Source organism: Sminthopsis crassicaudata, chromosome 2 (genome assembly GCF_048593235.1).
Source record: "Sminthopsis crassicaudata isolate SCR6 chromosome 2, ASM4859323v1, whole genome shotgun sequence".
Taxonomy (NCBI): Eukaryota; Metazoa; Chordata; class Mammalia; order Dasyuromorphia; family Dasyuridae; genus Sminthopsis; species Sminthopsis crassicaudata.
The window spans coordinates 593,968,783-593,991,212 of record NC_133618.1 but is presented as its reverse complement, the minus strand read 5'-3'; the positions used below and the strand labels follow the sequence as shown (position 1 = coordinate 593,991,212).

At 35.2% G+C, this 22,430-nt stretch overlaps 2 protein-coding genes across 4 annotated transcripts in view; both read left to right on the top strand.

The window, feature by feature from the left end:
* SHTN1 (shootin 1) overlaps positions 1 to 22,430 on the top strand; it is a 106,245-nt gene that overhangs the window by 62,785 nt on the left and 21,030 nt on the right. For 2 of the 3 annotated variants that reach the window (XM_074295703.1, XM_074295705.1), the window contains exons 10-14: positions 1,896 to 2,049; positions 8,511 to 8,610; positions 9,973 to 10,055; positions 13,697 to 13,806; positions 17,616 to 17,669. In XM_074295703.1, coding sequence (XP_074151804.1) covers positions 1,896 to 2,049; positions 8,511 to 8,610; positions 9,973 to 10,055; positions 13,697 to 13,806; positions 17,616 to 17,669 — 501 coding nt within the window. The remainder of the gene's footprint in view (positions 1 to 1,895; positions 2,050 to 8,510; positions 8,611 to 9,972; positions 10,056 to 13,696; positions 13,807 to 17,615; positions 17,670 to 22,430) is intronic. The other variant, XM_074295702.1, reaches the window with a different exon arrangement.
* LOC141558456 (transcription initiation factor TFIID subunit 11-like) lies at positions 4,001 to 5,773 on the top strand. Its single transcript, XM_074295707.1, has one exon. The coding sequence runs from the start codon at positions 4,096 to 4,098 to the stop codon at positions 4,756 to 4,758; it is 663 nt and encodes a 220-aa protein (XP_074151808.1). The 5' UTR covers positions 4,001 to 4,095; the 3' UTR covers positions 4,759 to 5,773.

Here is a 22,430-nt window from a genome sequence, read left to right as displayed (position 1 = left end):
TCCCATGATAAAATGTAATCTCCTTGAGGGCATCAAGTTCCATTCTGTGTCCAAAGTACCAATACAATTCCTGGCATAGAATTACTTTAATAAATGCTTGTTGTTTGAATGACACACTTCAGTTTACAAAATACCTGGATTTTTCACTAGAAAGTGAACCCAAATTGGGGGAGTTGACTGCTTTAAGTAAATTTTCATCTATGTCTAACCTGTTTGAGGATATGCCACTTGTAACTGGCGAATTTTTTTTAAATCAGTTCCTTATAGTTGATGAAGTCCTAAAAAGGGAAGTGATGATTACAAAGAGTTGGTATAGTTTTGTTAAGAACAAGTCATCCCAGACCAATATTGGTTTTTTTAACTGAATTTCTGAACTAATCATTGTAAAAATAGTTTCCTTTATGCTATCATAGCTTTTGATAAAGTTATCTCATATTTTTGTTCATAGAGAAGATGGAGAGATATAGATTAGATGGAAATAAATTTAAATGGATTTAGGGTTGAGCGTATGATTGCACCTACAAAAATACTTATTCTAGGTTCTAGATCAGTATGACAGGAGGTCCCTAGTGAAATATCATAAGGATCTATCCTGTCCCTTATGCTGTTTAACATTTTTATCAGAGACTTAGATAAAGTCATAAATGGTGTGCCTATCAATTTGACAGATGCCATCAAACTGAGAAAAATTGGTAATACAATAAGTTGTCAGGATTCAAAAGGATCTTGACAATACAGAGCATTGGATTCAATCAAAGTTCAGAGTAGAATGTAAGGTCTTTCACTTAGATACAAAACAACAGTAATAATAGCTAATATGTATATAGTGTTCCCCTTTGTTGGGCTAAGTGCTTTCCAATTATTCTCTCATTTGATCCTCACAATAACCCTGAGAGGTAGGTACTGTTATTATTCCCATTTTATAGAAGAGTAAACTGAGGGAATCAGAGTGAAGTGACTTGATCAGGATCACAAAGCTAATAAGGTTTAAGGCAGCATTTAACCTCAGTTCTTACTGACTCCAAGGCCATCTGCTGAACCACCTAACTTCATTGTACAATTGACAAGTATAAAATGGGGGAGACAGAATTACACAGTTGTTCTGAAAAAGATCTGGTTTTTGGTATATTCCTAAAACCACCCAGCACAGATTACCAGTGTGATTGATGTAGCAGACAAAAAAAAAATTCAATGTAGTCCAGGGTTGCAATGAATCCAAGAATAAGAAAATAGTAATCCCATTGTAATCTACCCTTATCAAATTTTCTTGTGAAGTATCACTCTTAGTTCTGGGCACCACAATTTAAGAAGGATATTGATCTGCTGGAGAATATCCAAAGAAGGGCACTAAGTTCATGATATTAAAGAATCAGTTGAAGGAAGTACAGTTATTTAGCCTAGAGAAGATTAGATATGATGGCTAACATCAAGGTTTTGAAAGGAATTCTGTTAATCAAAAATCAGACTTCTTCTATTTAGCCCCCCGGGGGTAGGGTGGGGTGGGGTGGGGTGGGGTGGGGACAGAACTAGGAGCAAAGGGGAAAAGGAAAGTAACAAATAGGCTAATTGAGGTTTGACTTCAGAAGAAAAACTAAAACTTTTTAACTGCCATAAGTGGTTGAGAAAAGGCTCCTCCTTGGGGATCTCACACAGAGTCCAGATTACCACATGTCAAGTGTGTGACATTGAGAGTTCTTTCTGTGTATAGTTGGACTAGATGTCCCCTGAGGTCCCTTCCAGTTCTCAAATTCTGATTTTAACTGTAATAATCTGTAATCCAGAATGTGTCATCTTCTAAGCATCCCAGATATCTATGACACAGTTATGATCAAAAGAACAATCATTTCTGTTTTCCCTGCCAAATGATGACAGTAACCAATGTGTAAAATTTACAGGTTAAAGAATTAGAGGAGCGACTAGATAATGAAACACTCCATAAGGAGATCCATAATCTCAAACAGCAGTTGGAACTTCTGGAAGAAGATAAGAAGGAATTGGAGCTGAAGTGTCAGAATTCTGAGGAGAGAGCTAAAAATCTAAAGCATTCAGGTAAAATTGTAGACTCAAAGTTAGCATTTAAATTCCTTTAGCTAACAATGTTCTAGCTTTACAGAATTATAGGTGATGATAAAACAATGTATCCATTAATCCTTGATCTTTTTTTCATGAATTTTGGTATTTCTTGTCTAAGATATACAGAGTTAAACAAAATGAAAATACCTTAGACTTGGGTTTTTTTTTTTTTATGTTTTCATTTCAAATACTGTCAGAACTGTTCTTTCTACTATATGTTGCTTTGCCTTTTTCTTTTAACCTAAACAGAATAAGATGTGGCCACCAGCATATTAAGCATTTTCATGACACACAATGGATGGTAATATTCTTAACATCATACTTAACAATATGGTGCATGCAGTAAACCACTTTTTTTGGCCTAAATTTATGATTTCATTAATAAGGAATTTATTTATCCAGTATATATATATATATATATATATATATATATATATATATATTGTTTGTACATAGTTGTATATTGTCTTCCTCTCCTCCTCCCCCATAACATTATGACCTCCTTGAGGACAAGATCTGGGTTGGTTTTTTTTTTACCTCTTTATCCCCAGTATTTAGCACAGTGTCTGCCACAGAGTAGACACTTGATAAAATGCTTGTGTTTGACTTGATTTTTCAGGAAGGAAACTCCTTTAACATGTCAGTTTGTTGTTAGGAGTTCTAATTAGTTAAGTGACTTGCCCAGAATTCCACAAGTAATATAGGTCAAAAGTGGAAATTTTAACTAGTTCTTTCTAACTCCAAAACTGGTACTGCCTCTCCAGTATTCCATAAATGTAACCTCAAAGTTTAACTTAGTGAAAACATAACTCAAGTCCTTAGGACTAAGAGCTGGAAGGAACCTTAGAAATCACCAGGTTCAACCCCTATACTGTGTGAGTGAAGAAACTGATACATGTTAAAAGGATTAATAGAATTTACTTGTAAAATTTGGGTCACCACCCATCACAAAGTAAATTTCTTTGAGAAATTGATTTTTTTAAAAGGTGATTCTCTCCATAATTGCTTCAATGTTTCACATAAATGTTTATGTTGGACTATAGAAATATACACATATCTCATGTAAGGTTATTGTAACACAGCATCATACTTGATACAATGTTTCTAAACCCCATGGATAAATCCTAGGATCCTGCTGCAATAATATGTAGTCAGTGGTAAAGGGCAGCTGGCTGGTACATTAAATAAAATATTGGACTTGGAGTCAGGAAGACTACTCTTACACTCAAACACTTGCTAGTGGTGTGACCCTGGATTAGTCACTTCATCCGATTGCCTCAGTTTCTTCGTCTGTAAAATAAACTGGAGAAGGAAATAGGGAACACTCCAGGAACTTTATCAAGAAAACTCCCAATGGTGTCGTGGTATCCCGACTGAACAAAAAAAGAAGGTGCTAGAGCCACACAACTGGTAGTTTCTGAGATCTCGTCCTAATCTTGGGTCTCCTAACTCGAGGTCTAGAACTGCAATCCCATATTGCTCAATATCCGTTTTTTGGGGTTTTTTTGTTTTTGTTTGTTTTTTTCAATGTTACCCCCTTGATCCCTCCCCCTCCATTCAGGATCTCTTTCCAAGAACAGCCTCCTAACTCGCTTCCCTGCTTCCATTTTCTCCTTTCTTCAGTTTCTTGAAGGGATATTCCTAATGAACGATCCAAACATCTTATTCTTTAAAAAAAAATAAATTGTCATTAGCTCTCCCTTGAGTTTATGATACAAGTTCCCTTAGTTTGCACTTAAAGTATTCCAGCCTAGCTGCACACTACTGTTCTAGCCCTGTTTTCTCCGTACTTGTCTCTTGGTTGCTGCCTGCTCTAACCCTTGCTCGCCCTGCATTTTTCATCCTCAGCTCCTCAAGCATATTTCTTTCTAATGTTAAAAATCCTTTCTGGCTCCTTCGGCACTCCGTAGGGTGTCGTCATCGCAGTGCGACCGCCGGAAGTCTCCAGGTCTGCCCGACTCGGAGGCTTCTCCGGGACTGGCGGAGAGGCTGCTCACTTCTCTCCGCCCACACTGAGCCGCGATGGACGAGCCCGGGGAGTCGTCCCCGGAGAAGCCCGGAGAGGGCTCCGCGGCGGACGAGGTGCCTGCAGTTGCCGTTGCCGCCGCCGCCACTCCTGAGCCCGTCCCGGGAGCCGTCCAGCCGCCCGACGGGGCCCCGGAGGACACTGACTGCGAGGAGAACGGGGACTCCAAGGAGGCCTCGGCCGAGGACACTGAGCTCAGAGGCCAGGAAGCGTCCGAGTTCCTCGGGGCTGGCAGGGAGGACTCCTCCGTCCTCCCTCCCGCAGCCAAGAAAGTGAAGATAGAAACCAAAGAGAGGAAAGAGAAAGAGCACAAAGTGGACGAAGACGAAATTCAGAAGATGCAGATCCTGGTCTCTTCCTTTTCCGAAGAACAGCTGAATCGTTACGAAATGTACCGCCGCTCCGCCTTCCCCAAGGCCGCCATCAAAAGGCTCATCCAGTCCATCACCGGCACCTCGGTGTCTCAGAACGTCGTCATCGCCATGTCCGGCATCTCCAAGGTGTTCGTCGGGGAGGTGGTAGAAGAGGCCCTGGACGTGTGCGAGAAGTGGGGAGAGCTGCCCCCCCTGCAGCCCAAGCACATGCGCGAGGCCGTCCGCAGGCTCAAGTCCAGGGGCCAGATCCCTAACTCGAAGCACAAAAAGATCATCTTTCAATAGTCGGAGCGCTTTGCTTGCCTTGACCCCTCCCTTTTCCCCGAAGGGAGGAGATGACGTTCTTGACGTTCTTCTTGCCCCCTGCTGCGCTGGGGCCCTGCTCTGTGTCACCCTGCCGTCCCAGCCCGAGAAGACACGGAGTTCCAGCGTTAGCCCGCGGGTCTTCCACAGCCCACTGACCTGTTAGAGAAGCAGCATCCTCTTTCGAGATTGCCTTCCTCCGACGTAGCTCTGTCTAGTCCAGGTTGTGTTAGATCATAACTTCTAACTGAAAAGGAGATGAGTCCTTATGTATAGACTCCTTGTACAAATTTTCAGAGTACTGTTTTCAAAATGGATAAAATTCTCCTAAGGAACATTCATCTTGATTATTCTCAAGAGTAACCTTAGTTTGCAAGATTCGCATTGGGACCCTAAATTGCTATATCAGGGCCTCCTGTCTGCAACAGGCCAGACATTTGTAACTTGTAAAATTGGACAGTTTAGTTAAAATGTTAGTAAATGGTGGAATGATAGAATAATTTTATTCCCTTGTAAAAACTAAACATTATCATGTGGCTTTTGGTGTGTGATCATTAAACTATTTTCTAATTTGGGAAAGACATTAATTGCCCTCTTCTCCTAAAGTCCTGCTCAGGTGTGACTTGTTTCAGGAAACCTTACCTAATTCTCCAGCTGAAATGGACCTCTCCCATGTATTTCTTAAGGCACTTTGTTTAGACTCTTCCTCCCCTTTTATCTACCTTATGTCTTTAATTGCTTATGTGTTTTTTTAATCAATCCTATTAATCTGTAAGATCTTTGAAGGTATGGATTTACTGTCTTCCCATCTGTGCCCCTAGATCTTAGTATGGTTCCTTATTTATGATAGACAATTATGTTTGTTGTTGATTTTTGTCATTGGGAAAAACTGAGACAAGGACTTCTCAGTTTGTTCAATTCAGCAAGCATTTATTATGTAGCTTCTTTATGCCCAATCCTGTACTAAGCATTATAAATAAAAGAAAATATAACTCCAGTATTCAAGGAATTTGTAGTCCTGTTGGAGAAACAACGTGTGATGTAATAGCTAAAATTATATTTGACTCCTTGCCCTCAACATTCTGTCGGTTGCTAAATCCTATCAATTGTACCACTGAAATATTTCATTGTCATTATTACCTCTTCTTCCATTCCCATTGCTATGCCCATTTGAGGTCTACATGACTAAAATGTTTGATTAGTCATTATTCTCTTCCCCCTCTAATTGATCCAACACTGCTTTTTTCTCTTCATATTGCAATATTTGTCCATTTCATTCCCTCTTCCAACACTTTGTTCAGAACCCTCAATAATATTCACTTAATGATTTCACCAAGTTGCATGGATTCAATTGTTTCTGAGCAAATGATTCTCAGATCTGTCCAGCACTAACCTTTTTGCCAAGGGCAGCTACATGGCACAGTGGATTGAGTGCTGGGCCTGGAGTCAGGAAGACCCGAGTTCAAATGTGATCTCAGATACTGGCTTTGTGATTCTGGTTAAGTCACTTATCTCTGTTTACCTCAGTTTCCTCATCTGTAAATATGAACTGGAGAAGGAAATGACATTCCATTCTAGTATCTTTGCCAGGAAAATACCAAAAAGGGACCACAAAGAATTGGAAATGGCTAAAAGCTAGACAGCTTCTCTGCTGACTTTAAGTTTCTTTGGCTGCCATTTGGACATCTCAGAGTGGATGTTCCCATATACATTTTAAACTTAACATGTCCAAAACTGAGATGATAATGTCATTATCTTTTTTCATCAAACCCTCTCCTTTTTCTGTCTTCTATATGACTATTACAGGTCCTTCTATCCTAGTCATGTAGATTAGTAATTTAAGTGTTATCCTCAGTGCCTCACCCTCATTCCCATATCCAATTAGTTGCCAGAGCCTGTTGTTACTGTATTGTATATGACTTCTGACTTCACTACCATGATAGTTACCATCCCTGATGACGAGGTCTGTATCAATGAACTCTTGGATCTAATAAAATACTATTTGGTTTTGAAAGCCTTCATAATCTGGGACCTTTTTAATTTTTCCATTCTTTTTATACCTTATTCCCTGCCAAATATTCTTTGATTCAGTGACAGACCTTGCTGCCCCAAGAACAGGGTGTCCTCCCCCATTCTTTGAATATTCTTCATTCTGTCTACTTTAAGTCCTGTCTAAAGCCCTCTCTTTTACAGGATGTTTTTCCTAATCTCTCAATTCTAGAGCCTTCTTTTTTTAAAATTTTTTCTTATCCTGTGTGTAACTTATTTATACGTATTTATTTTCCTGCCTTCTCCCCCATTAGATTGCTCCTTGAAGACAGGGGCTCTCTTTTGCTTCTTTTTAAGTACTTGATATATTAAGGATATTGCCCACATTTATCATAGTTTCTAGCACGTAATAGATGTTTAATAAATGTTTATTTATTATACATACACATACATATGTACCAGAGAGCAGTTTAAGATTATTGAAATATGCTGCATTACTTTTGATGTGTAGTTCAGCCTATTTTCTGACAATTCAATTCTGGGCCTTGCTTATTGTACATCTGTTCTGCCAGTCTCAGGTGTTTGTATTGATTGCTGCATGCTATATATAATCTGAAGAACAGATATTTTACATCCATTCTCTTCCATGTACATTATTGGGCTTGCTTCTTTTAAGTGGTAATGGAGATCTTATAGCATATTTCTTAAAGGATGGTAAAAATCCCACATATGCTCTTCTCAACGAGTCTTTCATGAAAGTGACTAGAAATCTCTGAGACTCAGGGCAGGCTTTATGCCTATAAGATCTTCCCATTTGAAATTCTACCCTTTCTTCAAAATCTCACTCAAAAATCATATCCCATAATATTTCCCCAACTTGCCTCAAATGAAAGTAACTTCTTTTGTGAATTTCCATAGCTCTTAATCTGTATTATTGGGATATTTTACTTTATATGTTTATATATGTGGCTTCTCTGTCTTAATTATAAGCTTCTAGCATATAGCCTTTCACACTAGACAAATAATTGTTGCCTGAATGAAGTGATTAGTGCCATACTTTGTCAAAGATCTAGAAATTGTAAATTACAAATGTCCAAAAAAATTTAAAAAGGAATATTAGTAAAATGGTTAAAATTAAGATGCTTTCACTAGTTTGCCCCTAAAAGTAAATTGGTGTGAGTTTCAGGGAAAATAAGAAGAATTGCTTGCTATTCTTTAGAATCCAAGGCAACTATAAAGTTTTGAAAATCTATATTAGGTAATCTGTTCTTTTGTGCATAAACTTTTCCTCTTCTATTTATTCACTCATCTATTCAGCCAACTATTCAACCAGCTATAGCAGATGGTTACAATTTTTGACAGATCAATGGGGGAACAACACTAAGCTAGAGGACTATGTGACAGAAAACATAATATTCTAATATACAGTTGATATTTTCTGATTTTTCTTTATTTATGGTACAAGGTATCCCAAAAATCTTAGTGCATTTTAGAAAATGTTAACAGCTTTTGAGACACCTGTATTTGAGTTACATAGGTGTGGAAAGTAGGAAAAAACACAGTATTTGGAGTCAGAAATAGTGACTTCTAATGTTGACTGCTGCTGACAACCTGTGTGATGTTGGGAAAACTAATGACTCTTTCAATTCTCTAGTCCTAGTCCTGTTTTGAAGACACTTTTTTTTTTTTTTTTTTTTTTTTTTTACTAAATATCCCCCCCCCGCCCATATTTGTTCTCGATATAGTTGATGAACTCCAGAAACGAGTGCACCAGTCAGAAAATTCAGTGCCACCTCCACCACCTCCTCCTCCACCACTTCCCCCTCCACCTCCTAATCCAATCCGGTAAGTAGGTTGGTAAAGATTATTGTATGTTTGAAACCAAATATGGCAAAGTACTTGAATTTCCTTATGGCCACAGCATTTTTAAAGACTAGTTTATAGCTAGATGGGGGTCCCATAGGCCATTCCCAACAACCAAGGATACTGAGGCTAACCAATCTCTTATGCTCAGGAGTTTTGACCTATGGCATGGTTCTTCTAGTCAGCTGTCTACACTCAGTTTGTCATTAATTTGATCAATCAGGGAGGCCCTCCAGATCATCTATAAAGAGGGCTCAGGTCCAAAAAGGTGAAAGCATCTATGCAGATTAGTAATAGGATCAGAACTGTTCATAGTCCATGTATTTCTAGCTTATCTGAGGAAAGAAATCAATGAGAAAGCTTTTATATATCTTAGAGTTTTAAGAAAGTGCAAAGGTAGATGATAATGAGCAGCCATATTGTATTCTGAAAACTTTTATGAAGATAGTATATTACTTGAAAACATTTTTTTTTTTTTTTGTATGGAGAATACCTAACTGGCCTAAGTAAGCTTTCCATTGATGCACAGCTTTCATATGTTTTAAAGTTCCAAAATCCTCCAAGGCTTGAGGAGGTAGTAGGATTGGCTTATTTTTTCTCCCCATTATTGTTTTCTGCCTTTATATATTTAGTGTTATGATTTTCCATGTCAGGTAGGGTTGTCTACAGATAAGAACTTTTTTAGATTGTATGTACTATTTTTTTTCTTCTTCTTTAAGCTGTTTAAAATTTTTACTTACCTTAAGTTATCCTTGACCAAAAAATAGTCTTGAGAATTACCTTAACTATGAAATTGAGAGTAATTTTGAGAACATTCTAGATATAAAGACTTCTATTTTATTATCTAATGGCATATTTGGCTTCTTAACTGTTTTTATTTCATAGATGATAATTATTTTTTAAAAATCTAAAGCAATCCTTACAGTACTTTTATAGGATCATGGATTTGAAACCAGACAGTACCTGAGAGATTGTTTAGTTCTACTCCCTCCTTTTACAATTGAGGAATCTGAGGCTCACTCAGATAAGTAACGTGAATTATTCAAGGTCTCACAACAGTAGCAGACCAAGTTCTCTGACTTTAAACTCAGCAGCCTTTCTACTAGAGTTCGATCTATTCCTAGGCAGAGACATACCACATTTTTTTGTCTTCAGAAATTCTATAGTTTCTGATAAGGAAATAATATCAACTGTATTAAAAAGACTTATGCTCATAAAGAGAAACTAAACATTATTACAGAAATTATGTTAATTTTGGAATTATGAAAAAAATGTCATCATGAAGAGGAATTCTCCTGCTCCTTTTCTTTTCTTTTTTTTGTTTCTTTTTTTTTTTTTTGAAAGGTCTCTTATGTCCATGATACGAAAGAGATCCCACCCGAGCAATAGTGGAGCCAAGAAAGAAAAAGCAGTTCAGCCAGAAACTGGTAAGTGTCACCTTTTTTCACTTTATTAAATTACATATTTGCCATTTATGCATGAATTACTGTCCCATATGAAATCTCGTTGACTCTGAAATGTTAATAATAAAGTTTGTGAATAGAGATATGATATAGTTTTGCCATAGGGGTTTTTATAGCAACCCTGAACAATTAGTCCTTTAGGTATTGACAAAGGGCTCAGGAGGCTTGGGAATTAGGATCTTCCCACTTGTCATTCCTGGAAATAGAAATAGTTTTAGAATGGCAGAGAAGCACAATTCTGGTCTGAGGATTATTGGATTCAAAAATAGCCCTACCTCTAGCAGTTTCTCAGTGCTACCCAGCTTCCTTGCTCATTCATTGTTAGCATTTCCCTGTTAAGCTATTTGAACTTGTCTCTCATTTCATCTTTCTTTAGGATGATATTTACTTTTAAGGTTCAGTAGGGCCACTTAGAATAAAATGTGTTTCCCCTGAAGCTGACTATATATTGAATATATTATCTTCAACTATACCCCTTAATGACATTAAAGCATCTAGTATTCTAAATTCTATCAATCTCTAAAATTTTCTTTATTTAAATGTAAAAATGTTTTCTTTCTGACTTCTGTTGCTTTGTGAAACTAATTATAAATATTTATATTAAGTTATAATTCTTTGATAGCTTTTGAAAACAATTTTGGATTTGTCCTTAGTATTTTGAAAGGTAGGTGGGAATAACTTTAAAGTCATAGTGATAGAAAGGATTCATAGTACCTTATTAAAACATGCATATTAAACATCATTCTCTATGCCCATAGTAGTGATTTATTTTTTCATACATCTTACACATGATAGGTTGTAAATATATGATAGAGTACATGAATGGGATTTCATCTATGGAACTTTCTGTTGTGTTCATAATTGGTGATTGGAATGTCTAGTCTAGTGTTCAGTTGCAACATAACTTGCATACTTGGAATTACATCCTAAAATAGTTCTTGAGATATAACTGATCATTTGTACTGTGACTTCCTTGGGAATAGGAGCCCAAGAAAACTGGTTTCTTGTTACCCAACTTTAGTTATTACTGTTTGGCGAAATAACTTATGGTTAGTTTAATCAGGGTGTATAAGCTATTTCACATATATTTTAAAGTCTGAATTTAATATGCCATTATGAATTTAAATTTTAATGAATTTAATGAATTTAAATGAATTTAATGAATTTAAAGTTTAATTTTATGATGAAGAATCAACTTAGTAGGCCAAATTCTGTCTCCTAAGAAATGTGTCTGTAATAACAGAACATTATTAAGAATGTTTTTCTGCTAATTTTTCCTTCTTTATTTTTCAAATAGGTTTTAAATATTTAAGTCTCAATTATAATGGCATTGGGTTATCAAGTTAAGACTAACCTCACAGCACTATTTCCTAGGAAAATGTGATTATTTGATGGATAGTTCAATTTCATAAAACTTCTTATCGTCATTTGTCATTTTTCTTTAGTTTCCTGCAACCTGGATATTTCTTTTGTCTCTTTGATTATGAGGTTTTGTGAGACAATTATTCACCCTGTCATTATAGAAAGAATTTAAAAAAAAAAAAAAAAAAAAAAAAAACATTCCATGAGTTCTCTGTAGGCTATTCCATATTTTGTAGAGTCAGTCATTTTAAAGTTCTGTTTTTTAGTTAGTTCAACAGACTACATAAATGAGGGTGAGAGAAGGAAAAAAATATATGTGTGTATGTTTGTAGATTACTCTAAGTTTGTGTTGTATTTGTGTGGATAATTTCATGTCTTTTTTCCCCTATATTTGGGGAAAAAAACACCTAAGGAAATAAATTCTCATTTACAATCTTTATAGGATATAGATAGTCATCTATTTCTGAATCATCAATATTATCCTAACCAATGAGTGTAAGAGACTGTTTAAAATTCCTATTATGTTAGATGTTTTAGACGAATGAAATAGCTTTGGCCATAATGTTCCATCTGTCTGCCTTAATTGGCTTTTGTCTTGTGTGATTAATTGGGCTTTAGTCATGTCTTCCAGAGTGCTGATGAGTTAGTAGGAAGTGTTTTACCATCAATTGCTATGCAATTTTTCCATCCTAATTCAGAATGGTATTTTTTTTTTAATTTAGCATTTTTCAGAAGCCACTTTTTAGTTTTCAATGAGTCATTTATCTGTAAAAGTGCCCAAATGGCAGACTCGAGGTTTGTGTCATCCAGTGAAATGCAGAAGGTATTGATTTTGCCCATAATAATTCATTAGTATATCTCAGTTTCTTGACATCTTACATCTATGAACTAACAATACATTAAGGCATCAAGAAAGTTCCAAGTGTGACAGTGTGTGAAAAATAATAAACAACATTCTGGCCTTGATGAATATAAAAATATATGTAGTATGTATGCACACACATATATACATATATTCTTATATGTGTGTACATACACATATAAATAACTACTGACTTACTATGCTAGGATATATATTTTTTCTTATTTTGTGAACAACAGTATCCATTTGTGAGATAATTAGCTGGTGTTAAGGGTTCCCTGAGACAATAACAATGTTAAAAGGTAAAATGCCCATTCTGAAGATAGATCCTGACATTATTAGTACCAAAGAGAGACAACTGGCTTGGGCACATATATTCTAATCCCAATTCAAAAACTGAGACTTTGGAACTTCTAAGGCATGCCCAAATAAGCAAAATGTTAAGGGCTATTCAAAATTAGTTAAGAACACATACTTTGAAAGAATCCAGCATTATTATAGCAAATGACTTTGAATTGGTAACTCATCTCAGGTACATTTATTGAATCTAGATAAATCTCAGTTCATTTAGTAATGTTTTGGGGTTAGCCTATGGTGTAGATAAACTTTCTTTTAAAATTTAATTACTTAGTTGAAATCATTGTTGGATTTATGTTTTTGTCAAACAGGAAATTTAAAATGCCTTTAACAGACTTGTGTGAATATCATGTGAGTCATTAGTAGAAAGTAGACATGAAGAAAAATAGACTTTACTTATTATTTGTTTGTTTCTGTCTGGATTTCCTCCAACGAGGAAAATATATCTTATGTATTTTCAGTCAAACCTGTGATACTTCCTTCCCCTTTACACTAATTTCTTGGAGGGACAATATATGACGTTTGCCAATAAGGTATAAAATCCCCTTCAAGGAAAAAAGGCATGATTATTTAGGATTAAGTGCAAAGTTGGGTTTAATAAGATCTGGAGAAATTCCAGAGCTGAACCCAGTATTCAATAATAAGTCTGTAATTATGCTGACAAATAGGGCAAAATTCATTTTAATTGTTTGATGTGGGAGAGTCATTATTGACTTAAATACCTTAATTAAAAAAGGCCACCACAACAAAAACCTTTCCATTTTTATGACTCAGCTCTGTTATAGAAACTTTGCTACCTGACTGCTGTTCACTTGAATAGGGTCATGGTGTTCTGTGACTCTTGGCATCTGAATAGTGACTGTGTGGTATGGTACATTGCAATCTTTCTAAATCACAAATTGCAGAAAAGTAGCAATGGATTGAGAAGATAATTCTCATTTCACAGTAGAAAAAATGTTTCTTCTTACAGTTTTCCTGGGCTTTCTTTATTTGAAACTCAATGAAATGTGTTTTCTTTGAACAGCAGAAGAAGTCACAGACCTGAAGAGACAAGCAGTTGAAGAAATGATGGATAGGATTAAGAAGGGTGTGCATCTTAGACCAGTTAATCAAGCAACCAGGCCAAAGGCCAAGGTATATACTAGCTAAATCCTCTTTATTTTTCCCCCCATTTTTTGTGCTTACTTTAGAAATGAAAAATGGAACATAGAGAAATACCTTTATAGAAATAATATCAAGGAACAGGACTGATACAGATATTCTAATGCAGTTGCATTATGTCAAGATTTATTTTTGTGCAATTTTACTTTGGGAGGACATAATTTTTGTTCCATAGCAAATCCCAATGTATGCAATATTCATGATATTCTAGTTCTTTTTTTTTTCCTTATTAAAGGATAATGACATTAAATTGGTTATCCTACAAACAAAAGACAAGGTGTGAGGTAGTCATTCTCATCATGTTTTCTATCCTTGGTTCCTTGATTTTTTCATTTGATTAAGATTCATTTAGGAGATTTACAGTGCCAGAATTATAAATATATTTTTGAAAAACGTTGAAAAGATCCAGAGTTGCTACTTTTAAAAAATTTAAATCATCAAATTCCCTCTAAAACAATTAGAGGTGAAAAAAATATACTGGAAAATTATTTGGTCCAAAAACTTCCCCACCTAAATGAATGAACTCTCAGGATCCTTCTTGAAATTCTTTGATACAATGATTAACATCTCACTCTTCTTTTTACTTTGTATTCCTGTCTTATTGAAATGATGCTATAAGATTTTTAAAAATCACTTTGATGAACAATTTTTCCCCTTTAATTAGATCTCTCTGAACAGTTTTCTCTCCCCTTCTCTCAATTTAAAAGCTCTTTCTTACCCTCAAGTGCCTTTGTGCCTTTCAGAATTTGCTAGGGTTTTATTAGAATTAGAGATTTTGGATCTACATTTTTGCCATAAGTAGAAAGCAAATTTAGTTAGGTTGCTATCAGAGTGATCACTGCGTGTAGATCATCCCAAGAGAAGTAAGGAGATGGGAGAGTAATCTTCCATATTTTCAGCTTGGACTGATCTGAAAGTAACTGATCAATAGAAAGTAACTTATTTCTACATGAGGATGTTCTCCTACACCAATAGCACAAAAAATGTCAAAACAGCTTCCCAACCAAGATAAAGAATTTACAGCTGGTAAGATGGCTTAAGCCCCCTGAGAATTTATAGCTGGTAAGATAATTTAAGCTCCCTGCCTCAAGTAGTTTCTATTGTTTTATTCTCTTAACCCTTTGTGCTATGGTCCAGTGATCTAAACTCCTCTCCCTCCAAAAAAGTATTGAATTAAGAATTAGGAGATCTAGATTGTAGTCCTGAACCTGTCACCCAGATTCAAACTTTGCCTTTCTGCATATTTCCTTCATGAGCCTGTGCAAGTCATTTAAAGTCCCGGGGTCTTAGTTTCTTCATCAAATGAGGGAGCTGAACTAGCTAGCTTTTAGGTCCCATATTGTCTTAGACACTTGATTCAAATAGATACTGATTGTGTATACTAGTAATGTTAACCTGAAAATCATTCCACATTTTGTTTTTCATCTTATAAATAAAGTAGAAATAATCAGAGTGTACATATCTCATTGGAAGTGTTGTGATAGTAGTGATTAGAATGCAGGTGAAAGCACCATAAAAATGAAAAGGCCACTTTTTAAAAGAATATTTTTATAACTTAATAAACTAGCTATAAATAACCAAACCTGGTTTATTACAAAAGTAATACACTTACCCAAATAAATCTTAAATTGTGTTGTGTAGGAAGAAATGTTTTTTTTTAAAAAGCTATTCTTAAGGTTATCAATATTTAGTTAATGTTCCTCCCATCCCACTTTTGGTATATCATCTTTTTTTTTCTTCTTCATATGACTCTTTCAGCAGTTACACATTATTTAAAGTCAGTTCAAAATCTGGAAAGAAACTGAACAACGATCAGTGGACTACTGGGTTTTTCGCTGGTAATAATTAACCTGTGTAGATTTAGTTTTAACTTAACTGGTCAATATTTTTTTTAAATAACCTTCACGCTTGATGCATGCTACAGTCCAGGCCTCTTTCTGCATTATCATCCCTGCTTCTCTGTCGTGCTAAAAGTGAAGAGAGTGTATGTTCACAGCTGCCTTCCAGTTGGCTGGCTTGGGCAGTGAGTTCAAGAGCACCAGCTTTCTGGCTGAACAATTCGCATTCATAGGCCTGCCCGGAGGCCATGTTTTCTAAATGAATTTGTGGATGCTGTGATTTAAGCTAGTGTTTCCCAAAGCTTTTGACTGGCACTGATGGCATGTGGCATCTTTAAGGAAAACTTTTGGCAGTGAAAATTTAGTTCCTTTGCTCAATCTGCATTTAAATAACAACAAAAATTCCTTTCTGTCTCTCTGTCTCTGTCTCTGTTTTTCTCTCTCTCTCTCTCTCCCTCCCTCTTCACCCTTTCCTTCCTTCCACCCTCCCACTGCCTGACTGTCTCTCTTTACATTTTTTTTTCTTTTTTACTGAGGAGGGTGGGTTTGAGGCCTCCTGTATCTCTTAAAGTAGAGGAAGTGGCAAGTTGTGTCCTAGGCAAAGTAACTTAATTGTTGTCTTCCTCAGTTTCCTCTTCTGTAAATTGGTGATGATAATAATAAGCACCCACCACAGAGAGTTCTATCAAATGATATAATGTTGGTAAAGTATTTTGCAGAACCTAAAAATGTTATATTATAGCTATTATTATTCTCATTAACAATCATAATTATGATTTTATTTTTTCTTGATCACTATCTTTTTGTTAGAGGAAACAATAGGAGAATAAAGATCTTCTCCATCACCATCTTTTCTTTGAAAGCCTTACATCAAAATTGATCTTCATTGTCAACTTCATCAATTGAGCATTAATAGGGATTTTTGCCAGCTGCCATCAAGGGTCCAGAGCTTCTTTAAAACTTCAGATCCACTCATCTTCACATTCTTTTTCCCTTCATTCTAGTATAGAGGAAAGAATCATGCTGGGAGTTAGTAAAATTCACTTCTAGTCCCTACTGTTCAACTTTCTAGCTACATGACATTGAAAAACTATCTTAACATGTTCAAAGTTTCAGTTTTTGTTTATAAAATCGGGAGGAAAAGAGGGAAGGGAAAGTTCCTTCCAGCACTAACTATTCTGTTTCTGAGTCTCTCTGCCCACTATCCCTTCATAGGGAGAAGAGATGGCATTCAGTGATAATCTGGGGTAGATATTTGTCCAGCTAGATCCAAAAAAAGATAGAGAATGAGTTTTCTGCCCTTTTGCTTGCTGCTTCTTCAGTACAGATGCTTCCCATTCTTCTTGACAAGAAGCATCATGTAACTAAAATAAGAAAGTGTGCTGAAAATAGCCCTGAGAAGACCTAGAAGAAATGTTTGAAACTTATTATTTAATATACTTCTTTGTGCTATGATGTTAATCAAATTAAATACAAAGTCAAATTATACGTTATCAAGTCCATTATCTTGGGTTTGCATGGAAACACTCTGGTGGGCAGAAAGGAGAAGCTTTGGAGTCAGGAAAACTTAGATTTTAGGCCCACCTGATACAAACTGGCTGGGTTACAAGGTCAAGTCAAGGTCACATCTCTCAGTGTCTTGGATAACTCTCCAAGTTACAGAGGAAGTGTAACTTTGACTTGGATTGGGTGGTTCATACTGCTTTAAACAACTGATTTTTAGTTTGCCATTGAACTGTTCCATGGGAACACTAACATTTCTATTTTTTTTTTCCTTATCCTAAGAAATGGCCCTAACAAAATGATACAATTCATGTATGTTGCTAGTATAACCCATAGCACCTTTTGACAAATGTATATTTCTGTGGTTTAATAGTTTTAAATTCAGAATAATACACCTGCTGTTTCTGTCTCCTCCCCACCCCTTTCCCCATTTAATTATAGCCAGAATCTTCAAAAGGCTCAGAAAGTGCAGTGAATGAACTAAAAGGAATACTGGTAAGAACAAACCTTAGCTTATCTTCATTCACTTTCATTTAGTGGAGGATTAGAGGAAAGTGTTTTTGTAAAGCTGATTTTTTTCTGAATAATTACATTTGATATATTTGAGACCTTTTTTTTTGAGGCCATGTTTCTTTCTCTGATTATTTGCTTTGTTCCATATTTATTTTCCCTTTCTTTTTCACAGGTGTTAATAACATATCAAATAACACATTTGTAATTTCCATTTGAGAGTTAGCTTTAATCACTTTTTATACTCATACTAAATTGCCAAAATGATTGTTTCCTATTCTTCCTTTCCTACCCTGGAGTTCCAATTCGAAGATAAAATGTTGGCCCATATGTTACAAACGTCATGCTTGTTAGTTAATAGAAATACACTAGGACTTTTTAGAGAGATAGAAGTTTGCTTAGTGTATGAGAAGAAAATTCTGACATTCATGTGGAAATTTGAGTATACCCTAAATTTGTTGGAATTACTAATTAATAGATTTATTACCATCCGTTCTCATTTGTATTTTTCTTTTAAAACTTTGATGATAAATTATATATTAAAAATATTAATTTGTAAACAATTGAATTTATCCTCCAAAAGAAATTCAAAGATATTTTTTAAAGTTGCTTAATGTCCTTATCTTTGGCATTGTTCTCTATACTATAGTTCAGTAATGTCTATGAGCCATCACTAAATTTATAAATGACTGTTGCACTAGCTTGAATAATCATTGAGTTTTCTGTTGCAAACTCATTGCTTGGAAAGTGTTTAGGATACAAGGATTCTATTCTCAATACCAGTTATTATGCACAGTATGTCAACAAACATGGGGCGGGAGGTGCAGGACTAAATACTCCTGTGTTTGTTGTTACTGTGCTAATTATGCATTTCATGCAGACATCCACATAATTGTTGTAAACAAAATTATTTTCATTAAGTCTGTCTTTAAATTGTAGACTTAAAAAGCAAAATAGCTTAATTATTTGCTTTAGTTTTAGGTGGGTAGGATTAGCTCTGAAGTGATGTATATCACTGGTTAACAGTGGTGGTTCAGTCAACCTACAGAATAGCAAATTTAAGCTGTTGTACTATAAATATGGTTATCTCAGAGGACTCTTATGCAGAAAACTCTCTATTCATTGTTCTACTAACAAGAACTTTCTATAGGTCAGGACTTCTACTTGTCCTAGTAAGATGTAATGGAAAGAATGCTGGAGCTTGAAGCCTGGAGACAGGTTCAAATTCTTGCGCTAGCACTTGACCAATTATGGTCTTGTGCAAGTTAGATCACATGTCATCTCCTCAAACTTTTAGATTTTTCTTCTGTAAAATGGGTGTAATAGCAGCACTTACCTATCTCACAGGGTTGTTGTGGGAAAATACCTTTGAAACTTTACAGCCCTATAAGAATGTAAATTATTATTGTCTACTGTGTAACAATTATTGATAATAAAAAATGTCAGACAATATAAGATCCTAAAGTAACTTCTGAATTATCAAAGATTAATGACATTATATTTAGTCTAGTTTTTAAGTGTCATATTTTAAATTAAAAAATAAACCTTAATCAGACCTCTTAGGGATATATGGCAACTCTAATAACTTTCATTTCCCAATAATTCTGGAAAGCAGAGTTTAACTTCTTACTAATGGTGTTATGCTTAAGTTCTTTCCTCAGAACTTTGTACCTTTTTGAGATAGAATTATATGTAAAATAAGTCTTATATCCTCTAATGTCCAATTTTTAGAATTTCAGTAAAGTGTAGAATAGGCAAACCATTCAAACAAAATAAAAAATTGTGCTCTTATGAAAACTAGCATTCTCTTTTACCTTCTAATATCTAGACTGAGGATTCATTTTTTATCTTCAGAAGATGAACCACTTTACTAATTTAAAGAACCCCACCCCAGAATGTTTGGTATATAGATTCAGGAAATATTGGGTCCACCAAGTTTTATATGCTCTGCTATTAGTTGGTCTCAAGTACATCTTCTACTATTATGAAATAACGCTCTCATAAAATCTGACTAGAAGCTATTTTTTTTTTTAACCTGATGCCTAACTTCATTAGTGCTAGTGCTTTGCAATCACATTTTATGAAGTAATGTTCTTTCGGTTCTTTAAATTCCTTTAAAAAAAGAAAAAAATAAAAAAGACATAGAGCTTTCCTGGAAAGGGGAAGCAGTACATATTTTAGCCCTATAGTTTCTTATTCTTTTGGGCCAAGATGATCTTTAAAAATCCTTGAACAGTGTAGGGTAAAAGGAAAAAGCATAGTTTAGCTCATCAGATCATAGATGCCCTAGAGATTTATGTGAATGCAGAGTCCTCAGCTGTGAATAGCACAGTGACATTCAGACTTACTGCTCATAGTCAGGTCATAGATTATTGGCAAGGGTACATTTGAGAGAATTTAAGGAACCTAGTTCTATTCTAAATGAAACATAAAACAAATTATTTTGTAAATTAGGAAGTTAGATCATTTTCTCAAATTCAATTCCTCTACTTTTTAAAGTAATGTTTGTTGTCACTGAACTTGTCATTAAACTGTAAGAATTTTGAAAACCATTCTACACTTAAATATTAGGAGTTAGTTTTTTTCCAGTTGAGTGACATTTTCAGAGAGTATAAGTTATAACCTATAGAGTGAAAGAATTAAATCTTGGCTCTATTGGCTTTTTGAGCCTTCAATCAGAACTCAATTCAACAAATATTTATTAATATTATTAATTGTCTGGTATTGAAAAGGAGTTAATAGATCAAAAATTTGCTTAATTATACATTGACATCTCTTTCATTTAGTATTGTTACTTTTTAGTGTCCTTAGTTAAATCAAATGTATTAGTATTTTGATGAAGGAAGAGATCTTGGCTTTGAGAGATCTGGAATCTACTAGGAAATGCAATTCTCACTCCTTGAATTTTGTGGGGGTAATCCAATTTTAAAAAAGAATGAAGGTAAGAGAGTGTTTCTGTGATCCAGACAAAAACCAGTGACTTGGATAAAAGTAGAAATACCTACTTATAGATGATATAAGGGGGGGTGTATGTGTGAGAGAAAGAGACAAAGGATGAAAGAGAGAGAGGGAAAGACAAAGAATGAGAGAGAGAGAGAGAGAGAGAGAGAGAAAAGGAAGAAAAGGAGAGAGGAAGGGAATGAGTGAGTATTTATTAACCACTTAATATGTTTAGGTCCATATGGCTAATTTCTGGGGATATAATTATAAGCCAAATGGTCTATTTGATGAAGATGCTAAATAGAAAGAACTGGGATTAGAAGTGGGAGGCACAGGACAAGGCTGAAAGCAAGAACATTAGGGTTAGATGTGCAACATTTATATACAGTAAAATGAATTATCTTTTTTGTGAAAGTGCTGTCCTGATTGGTGTACAGTAATTCTTTTAATCTACACAAAAATAGTTTGTGGTTTGATATTCCTTTGAATGAGCACCATCTGGGTTTTCTTAATTTCTATATATATATTTCCTGAAACAAAATTCTTTAAAAAAATTAGAGGGTGGCTGCTGCTTAAGTATTTCCAAAGTTATCATCTGCAGAGCATACATCTAAAAAAAACAAAAAACTAAAACATGATTTCTTCTGTTAATTAACCTGGTTTGGACTTGCCAATGGATTGGTATTCTGATTCCTTTAAACAATGAAAAAATTTCTAACCAGAATGATAATTTAACTGCATGGTTTAAAATATCTGACCATTTAATTTTGTAAACAATTTTTTATTTTCTAAAATGGGGATATTCAATAGCTTGTATTTAATTCAAGGTTAATAAAAGCTAGATTGATGTCATGATAATCAATGATGAGAGTAACCTCATTTGAACTCTAGCATAAGAAATTTTAAGTGATAAAGAATGATCATTTGGGTACATAAATGATGCCAGATCTAACATTTCCTACAATCAAAACAGTATTGTACTTTTAAAAATCTTACCTGTAACACAGATAAGATAAAATGACTAGGCATTTCATGAAAAATAAAATGGGTTGGTAATTTCAATATTTGACATCTTGGGAGATATATTCTTATATATAAATGTAAAGAAAACTAGTAGCAGTTTTTTTGTGTGTGTGTGTGTGTGTGTGTGTGTGTGTGTGTGTGTGTGTGTGTGTGTGTGTATAATGTCTGTTTGTGGGGATATTTCCATTGATCTTCATTCAGAAATTTCACCACAGAGGAGTTAGATTAAAGAAACTTAGAGTTACCAGGTCCCCTCTATCTTTCTTGAAGCTATAGCAAGCATGGATGGTAGGAAGGACAACTTTTGTGCCTTCTACTTCTTCCAGAATCTTTTAGGCTTTGGATATAATCTACTCAACTCCATTAAGAAAAATGGAATGAAGACCACCTTCTTTCTTTCCTTCATCCCCTAACACCCTCTTCCCTCACCCCATCCCTACTCCCAAAGAGCTATATTGCTTCATTTTCTAATTCTGAATCATGGTGCATTTGATGCAACCTCTCTTCTGGGAGCCAGCTTGAGGTTATGATAGACATCCTTTGGCAATAATTCTACTTGCTTTGAGCAGCAAATCAATGAATCAAAAGTCATTGTATTTGAAGGATCAGCTACAGTTTTTTTTCCAAGTACCACAGGATTTGGGTTCCTTGACACATGGCTGCCATGTCAAGATGTGCTTCTTTCTAAGGTGAGTTCATCACATTTGTTCTCTTCCACGTTGGCTCCACAAACATCAGAAACTGAATCATTGATGTACAGAACTTTTCCATTATTGAACTTCA

Bases quoted from the DNA above. Each gene is read 5' to 3' on its own strand.
- LOC141558456 (XM_074295707.1), top strand. From the start codon at position 4,096: ATGGACGAGCCCGGGGAGTCGTCCCCGGAGAAGCCCGGAGAGGGCTCC.